Raw genomic sequence first — 8127 nt, forward strand, 5'->3', positions numbered from 1 at the left:
AGGAATCATTTGTTTAACTTAGGGTGAGCTTGAGAGGTCTCCCATAAGCCTTTAATGTTGTTATGCTAAGTTGTACAAGTTCTCCTCCCCTAGTGGTTTATTGATTATTTTTTTCTTCTATATGGGTATTGTTCTAGTTTTCCAGCCCCAAGTGTCTATATTGTAGCTTTCCCTTTGTCTCAGGTCTTGGGATCCTGCCCCTCATACTGTTCTCAACTCCTCCATGTTTATTGTTTTTCACCCTGTTATTAAAGTTCTTTTTGAGCACCTCCATCAAACCCGCACCTTTTCATTTTCGCCAACCTCGCCCTTAAGTCAGGGAACCGAAGGAGTTTATTGCAGCCACCCTCATTGTGACATTTTGCGCCTGAATAGGGACCATGACATTCAGGGCTCCCTGTGTCAGTCACATCAGCTGGGGTTAGCTGATGGATAGGCCCGTGCTCCCTGGGATTTTGGATTGTACCGGGCCCAGTGGATTCATCATTGCTTCAAGGGACCTTGCCCGGGATCAGCAGGAACGATGACGGTTTCACCTGTATAGGATTGCAGGCAGGTTTGGGGAAATGCAAGACATTTACTGCCCTTTTTGCCACTGTGTTTTTACAGTATGGACCCACGTCCCATTATTGATTTGGGGTATTCTGGTGGCTCTTCCCCATAAGGCAGAGACAGAGAAAAATGGGCAGCCAGATGTCTAAAGTAGAAAGGAGCATATGTGGATGCTTTAATTCTCACTGATCATGGCCAAATATCTTCAAAGAACCAAATAAAACCAATCATGAGGTGGATCATTAAAAATTTTCCAGAGGCCTCTGCTGGCGAAATCCATACCATTGAGTTTTGGGATTCAGTGGGAGCTAAACTGTACAACATTTTGATCAAAAGGGACCACAGTGCACCCCGAATGCTCCCCATCTTCCATACCATTCTTGAGACCCTTCACCAGCAAGCAGTGTGTCGAAACCTCAATCCATTGGTCACTCCCCTCAAACCTGCCTTTCTCAGACCTTCCATGATGGCCCAAGATGGCAATGGCCATGCTGTCTTGGAACATCATGCCCTGGAGACTCAAGACAGGAGCCTGAATGTGGCTTGGGAGACTGACCATCCTCCCTCCATCTTGGCTCTTCTACTTCCTGCTACCACAATCTTCTCTTCCGCCCTGAACGAACCTCCAGACTCCACCCCCCCAACGGTGGGTCATGCCCCCACTGTCAATCATGCTCTCCCCTCTGGACCATGCCTCCAGTTAAGGAAGGAGACTGGCAAATAGCCTTGAAACTCCTCATTGCCCGGTATGTTATGAAAGAAGGGGGCAGAACCCCAGGTATCAGCCACTGGTTTATGGGGAAATCAAGGATTGGTGTAGGGCAGCTAAAGACCATAGGAAGGACTTACCTTGTTTTAATGGCCTATTGAGGGCAATGTTTACAGCACGTCCTAACCCCCTATGATTTAAAATACATTATGACCATGTTTTTGTCACCTACAGAATACACCCTGTAGGAAGGAGGATGGAAGTGTTTACTAAATCAGTTAATAGCAGACTGTGCTAATAATGAGGCAAGGGTGGAATTGACAATCAGCCATCTAGCTGGAGAAGGACAACACAGCCGACCAGATGATCAAGCAGCAGGTATCCCCAGAGAAGTATTAGATGATATCAAAGAGATGGCTTTGAAAGCTTTAATCCAGGTATCAGATGGTAGCATCCGAATTTTTTACTACTTTGGGTGGCTGCAGCTAAAGCTTTAGGACAGTTAGACCATCCTGGGTGCCTGTTAAGTGAGCACACCAATGCTACCTCCCTCACATTGAGTGGCCTGCTCTCAGACATAGAAACCATCAGACATGCCATCTTGCAGAACAGCGATAGAGTTTTTACTCTGGGCACATGGGCATGGCTGTGTAGACTCTGAGGGCATGTGTTGCATGAACCTCTCCAGCCACAGCGAGTCAATCCACAAGAGCATTCAGGTACTGAAGGAAGAAAGCTTCAAGAAGCTTCAAGTGGAAAACAAAGACTGGTTCAACAAACACTTCCAATCCTAGGGATTAAAGGGTTGAATGATGTCTAGCTAAAACAGCGTCTTAGTTTTTGTTGTAGTATTGTTAATTGTCCCATGTTTGTTTCAATGATCTTAGAAAGTCTTGGAAAATTCTTTCAGTTCCATCTTTGTTGTAAAACAGAAAGGGGGAAGATATGCAACACAGGCTCCTCATGAACTCCTTGGAGGAGAGAATTGGCAGCCAGCATGTCACAAAAACCTCTCTGAGACTCAGTGTGGGAAGGAAAATCCTTAAAAGTACCTAAAATTATCCTTAAATCCATAAAGTACCTTAAAAACCTTGAGTATCTCAAAGTATTAATGAGCCCCACTGAGTGTTAGTACAAAGCTCTCAGGGGACTCATTAAAGTAGATAACTGGGGCCATGATTGCACAAACCTCTCCCAGAGTCTGTATCAAAAGAGAAACACCAAGTACCTTAAAATAACTGAAGTACTCTGAAGCATTAATGAGCCCCACTGAGTGTTGGTACTGACAAAGCCTCTCCAGGGACTCATTACAGCAGATAATTGCAGGTCATGATTACACAAACCTCCAAGAGATTCCAAGGCAAAAGCCAAACCCAAAGTCATTTGAAAACCCTGCAGTCCCTGCAGGGAGCATTCAGGAGCCCCCAAGGCCATTGCTGAGCAAGGCTCCCCAGGGAATCCTTCCAGCAGATCCTTGAGGCCACTGGGATGTGGGCTAGGGGAGGGTGCTGAGGGCAGGACAAGGGGCTGACAGTGCCCAGCCTGGCTGGGGCTGTGCCAGGAGGCCCCAGGGTCTCAGGACAAGGTGTCTCCTCACAGCCCTTGGTGGCACAGACCCTGCTGTGCTCCATGGCACCAAGACTTGGCTTCTCTTTGTCCCCACCCCTCATCACTGCCTGCAGTTCTCTGTTCTGCCTGGGGCCTGGGGACACTTTCTCAGTTGTGTCCCACACTGGAACCCATTAAAAGTCCAAAAAACTTTGTAGTTGGATTCTGACTTGGAGTTCTGGAGAGGTTTCTTCAGCTCCCTCTCAGGGACTGATGTTCAGGGCCTGAGCACAAAGCCCCAGAGGCTCATTAAAGTGCCTCTGCTGTGTCTGTGCTGCTGAGTTGAGCTGGGCTCCTGGACCAGAGGCAGTTCCTGGTAACCAAGCAAAGCTTCAAAAGCACGTTTCTCTTGATGAGCAGCTCTTCTGCCAGCCCAGCAGGGCTGGGGCACTGCCTGCAGCCACCCCGGGCACAGCACAGAGGCACAGAGAGCTTCAATCAGTCAGGGCTGGGAAGGTGCTGAGAAGTGCCTGGGGCACAGTCACTGCCAGCCCTTGGCACAGGAACCTCTGGCTGCAGGACAATGCAGCTGCAGCTCCTGGAGTGATCTCCTACAGCTGGAACATCCCAATGCCATCAGACTCTGAGAGTACATTCTCTGATTGTCTCTTGTGCAGAGCAGCCAGGGGTGCCCAGGGCTGTGCTGAAGAGCAGGGTCCTGCAGCCCAGGGCGCTGTGCTGGGGCAGGGACTCTGCTGCCTGCCAGGGAACGCTCTCAGCCAGCCCTGGCAGCTGCTCCCAGCGCTGGGGGACAAGATGTGGGCGGGGAGTGAGAGCTGGTAAGCTTGGAAGTGTTCTCCTTCTTTGGTGAGGATGCTGCATTGCTCAGGACTGCTCCCAGCATGGCATTTTACTGCAGAAAATGTCCAAATAGCTTATACATGGAGCACAGCAAAGCAGAAGCTGCATAAGAGGGAAAATCCTGCATTTTTAATGTAATGCTGTGGGTTGCCTGGATGGGAAATCGCACATATGTATTAATCTCTCTTTTCAGAATGGTATTTAAAAAAAACCAAACAAAATCTCCCGGATCTGAATAAACCAGGCAGTGAAAGAAATTACCACAAGACCTCTTAGAGGCAGCATCACTGTCGCTTTTCCAGCCTCCTTGGGGTTGCTCTGATGGTGCCATCAGAGCCTGCAGAGCCAGAGCTGCCCCTGGGCAGTGCCTGAGCTGGGAGGGGTCTGCAGGGCAGAGCTGAGTCCCCAGGACTGGGCTGGGCTCTGGCAGCACTGGCAGGGCCCAGCCCTGGGCACAGGGAAGCAGCTGATGGCAGGGACAGCCCTTGGCAGGTAGTGGGGGGAAAGTGCCCCCAGGCTGTGCTGGGATATTTGAAGTCCTCTCCAAGCCCAGATATCCCATAATTTCTTTTTTTACAGATCACCATGTAAAGACAGCACAAATGTCCAACACCAGCTCCATCAGGCACTTCCTCCTGCTGCCATTGGCAGACACGCAGCAGCTGCAGCTCCTGCACTTCTGCCTCTTGCTGGGCATCTCCCTGGCTGCCCTCCTGGGCAATGGCCTCATCATCAGGGCCGTAGCCTGCGGCCACCACCTGCACATGCCCATGTTCTTCTTCCTGCTCAACCTGGCACTCAGCGACCTGGGCTGCATCTGCACCACTGTCCCCAACGCCATGCACAATTCCCTCTGGGACACCAGGAACATCTCCTACAAAGGATGTGCTGCTCAGCTCTTTTTCTTTCTCTTCTTTATTGTGGCAGAGTTTTATATCCTGACCATCATGTGCTATGACCGCTACGTGTCCATCTGCAAACCCCTGCACTACGGGACCCTCCTGGGCTGCAGAGCTTGTGCCCACATGGCAGCAGCTGCCTGGGCCAGTGCCTTTCTCAATTCACTGCTGCACACAGCCAATACATTTTCCTTGCCCCTGTGCCATGGCAATGCCCTGGGCCAGTTCTTCTGTGAAATCCCACAGATCCTCAAGCTCTCCTGCTCAAATTCCTCACTCAGGGAACTGGGGCTAATTGTAGTTAGTGTCTGCTTACTATTTAGCTGTTTTGTGTTCATTGTTTTCTCCTATGTGCAGATCCTCAGGGTCTTGCTGAGGATCCCCTCTGAGCAGGGACGGCACAAAGCCTTTTCCACCTGCCTCCCTCACCTGGCTGTGGTCTCCCTGTTCATCAGCAGTGCCATATTTGCTCACCTGAAGCCTCCCTCCCTCTCCTCCCCATCCCTGGATCTGGCTGTGTCAGTTCTGTACTCAGTGGTGCCTCCAGCCCTTAACCCCCTCATCTACAGCCTGAGGAACCAGGAGCTCAAAGCTGCTGTGAGGAGACTGATCACTGGATGCTTTCAGGAACATTAAACTGCTGCACAATTTCTGCAAATCACTTGTAATAAAACTAGTTTTTGATACTTCTTGTTGGTTTCATTTTGGAGATTTCTTTCCTTTGTTTTAGTTTTTTCATTCTGTCCACAAAGAAACATCATTGCTTGTGCCATTTCTCATTTTGTTTCTCACCACCTTCCCTGTGGCCACAGACTGTGTCAATGGGGGACTGCACTCTTGGTGTATTTAAAGGAAGTAAAGGACGTCCCAGCAAAGTTTTCTGCAGAGATGCCCTTTTGTTGCCTTTTCTGGAGCTGCAGCAGCAATGTCTGTGTGCAGAGCTGGGGGTAGATCAGTGCTGGCACATCAGCCCTGCTCCTGCTGGCCACACCATTCCTGAGCCAGGCCAGGAGCCATTGGCCTTCTTGGCCACCTGGTCACACTGATGGCTCGTGTCCAGCCTGCTGTCCATCAGTCCCTGCAGGTCCCTTTCTGCCTGGCTGCTGTTCAGCCACTCCATCCCCAGCCTATAGCACTGGGGCCAAATTGCAGGGCCTGGTACTTAGACTTTTTAAATCTGAAATTGCTGGATTCAGCCCCTCAATCCAGCCTGTCCAGGTCTCTCTGCAAAGCCCTTCTACCTCAGATCAACACTCACATCCAGCTTGGTGTCATCTGCAAAGATGTCCTAGGTTCCAGGGGGCCCCTCAGTGTCACAATGGCCTCTTGGTTACACAAGGCCCTGCACTGTCACACTGTTCTCCTTGGGTCCATGAGACCATGCGAGCAACAATGGTCTCCTTGGTTCCGTGGGACCCCAAAATGTGACAGTGGACTCCTTGGTTCCATGGAGCTTCACATGTTCTTGTTGGTGCTGCAGTTTCACAGAGGCCCCTTGGTTCCATGAGGCCCCTGAGTGTCACAATGCCCCCATGGGTACATGAGGTCCCACACTGTCACCATGGTCTCTGTAGTTCCACAAGTCCCCTCAGTGTCACAATGGACTCCTTGTTTCCACAAGTCCCCTCAGTGTCACAACATTCTTCCAGATCCCCTGAGGCCCCCTCGTGTCACAGTGGCCCCTTGGTTACACAGGATCCTGCAGTGTCACAATGTCCCCTCGGTTTCATGAGGCCCCGCAGTGTCACAATGTCCCCTTGGTTCCACTGGGCCCTGGAGTCTCCCAATGGTCTCCTTGGTTTTGCAGTGTCAAAATGGTGAAACCACTTGGTTACACAAGGCCCTGCACTGTCACAATGGCCTCTGTGCTTCCACAAGGACCCAGAGTGTCACCATGCACTGCCTGGCTCCATTTGGCCCCAGAGCACAACAGTGGACCCCTGGTTCTATGGGGCTGCACAGTGTCACCATGGTCCTCTTAGTTCCATGAGGCCCTGTAGTGTCACAATGGCCCCAGAGTGTCCCAATCATTAGAGAGTGACAGAATCAAATAGGCTGGAAAAGACCTTTAGGATCATTAAGTCCAACCAATGCCCTAATACTGCCTTGTCACCCAGACCATGCCACTAAGTGCCACTGGAGAGGGACAGTGACCCTGCCACCTCCCCCTGGCCAGCCCATTCCAATTCTCACTCACCCTTTCTGTGAAGAACTTCTTCCTATTGTCCAGCCTTAACCTCCCCTGGTGCAGCTTAAGGCTGTGTCTTCTTGTCCTGCCCTCCAGCAGATCCACACTCACACCCAGCTTGGTGCCATCTGCAATTTGTGCATGGTGGACTCGATCCCCTCACCCAGATCATCAGTGAAGATATTAAACTGGACTGGGCCCAGCACAGATCCCTGGGGACACCACCAGTGCCTGGACACCAGCTGGGTGCAGCACCATCCCCACCACTCTCTGGGCCCAGCCTCCAGCCAGCTCTTGAATCTCCCAGTGAGGAGGGAACCTGCCCAAGCCGTGGGCTGCAGCTTTTCCAGGGAATGTTGTCAGAGACAGTGTCAAAGGGTTTGCTGAATTCCAGGTACAAAACATCCACAGCCTTTCCTGCATCCACAGGCGGGTCACTGGGTCATAAAAGGAGACCAGGTTGATCAGGCAGGACCTGCCACTCCTAAATCCACACTGGCTGGCTCTGATCCCTCAGCCATCCTGTGGGTGCCCTGGGATGGCACTCAGGGTGATCTGTTCCATAACCTTGCCGGGCACCCAGGTCAGGCTGACAGTCCTGGAGGTCCCCAGATCCTCCTTCCAGCCCTTCTTGGGGATGGGCTCACACTGGCACCTCCAGTGCTCTGGGACCTCCCTGCTGAGCCAGCACTGATGGTAAATGATGGAGAGCAGCCTGGGGAGCTCATCGACAGCTCCCTCATTGCCCTAGGATGGATCCCATCCAATCCCATACACTTGTGAGCATTTGAGTAGCTCAGCTGGTCACCCACTGCTTCCTCCTGGATTCCAGGGACTGTTCTGCTCCCTGTGCCCATCTACCAGCTCAGGAGAGCACTTGTCCTGAGGATATCCTCTCCTAATATTGAAAATTGAGACAAACAAGGTGTTAAGTAGCTCAGCCTTTTCCTTATCTTTGGTTACTATATTCTCCACTCCATCCAATAAAGAGTAGAGGTTCACCTTATCCCATGTTTTGCTATTAGTTTATTTATAGAAACATTTCCTATTATTTTTCACAGAAGTGGCCAGGTTAAGTTTTAATTGAGCTTTCACATCTCAGCTTTTCATTCCGTATGACCTAACAACGTCCTTAAACACTTCCTAAGTTGCCTGACCTTCTGTCCAATGTTGATGCTTCCCACTTAACATTACTTTCTTGAAATGTGTCCATCCTTCCTCAGCCCCATTTGTTTTTAAGGGCTGTTTCCCTTAAAAAAATCAGTACCTGATTTGGTATTCCCCAAATCTGCCTCCTAAACAGGCCAAAGTTTGCCCTTCCTAATTCCAGAGTAGACGTTTTGTTGCTGTTCCTCCTTCTTTCACAGAAT

General features: G+C 50.6%; 1 protein-coding gene across 1 annotated transcript; it reads left to right on the forward strand.

Annotated features, from left to right (window-relative positions):
- The first annotated feature begins 4272 nt into the window (after positions 1 to 4272).
- LOC141729567 (olfactory receptor 14J1-like) lies at positions 4273 to 5205 on the forward strand. Its single transcript, XM_074544271.1, has one exon. It carries the CDS (start codon positions 4273 to 4275, stop codon positions 5203 to 5205), a length of 933 nt encoding a protein of 310 aa, XP_074400372.1.
- The last annotated feature ends 2922 nt before the right edge of the window (positions 5206 to 8127 follow it).

This window comes from Zonotrichia albicollis, chromosome 7 (assembly GCF_047830755.1).
Source record: "Zonotrichia albicollis isolate bZonAlb1 chromosome 7, bZonAlb1.hap1, whole genome shotgun sequence".
NCBI lineage: Eukaryota > Metazoa > Chordata > Aves > Passeriformes > Passerellidae > Zonotrichia > Zonotrichia albicollis.

Excerpts from the sequence above, each read along its gene's own strand:
- LOC141729567 (XM_074544271.1), top strand. The coding sequence starts at position 4,273 with ATGTCCAACACCAGCTCCATCAGGCACTTCCTCCTGCTGCCATTGGCA.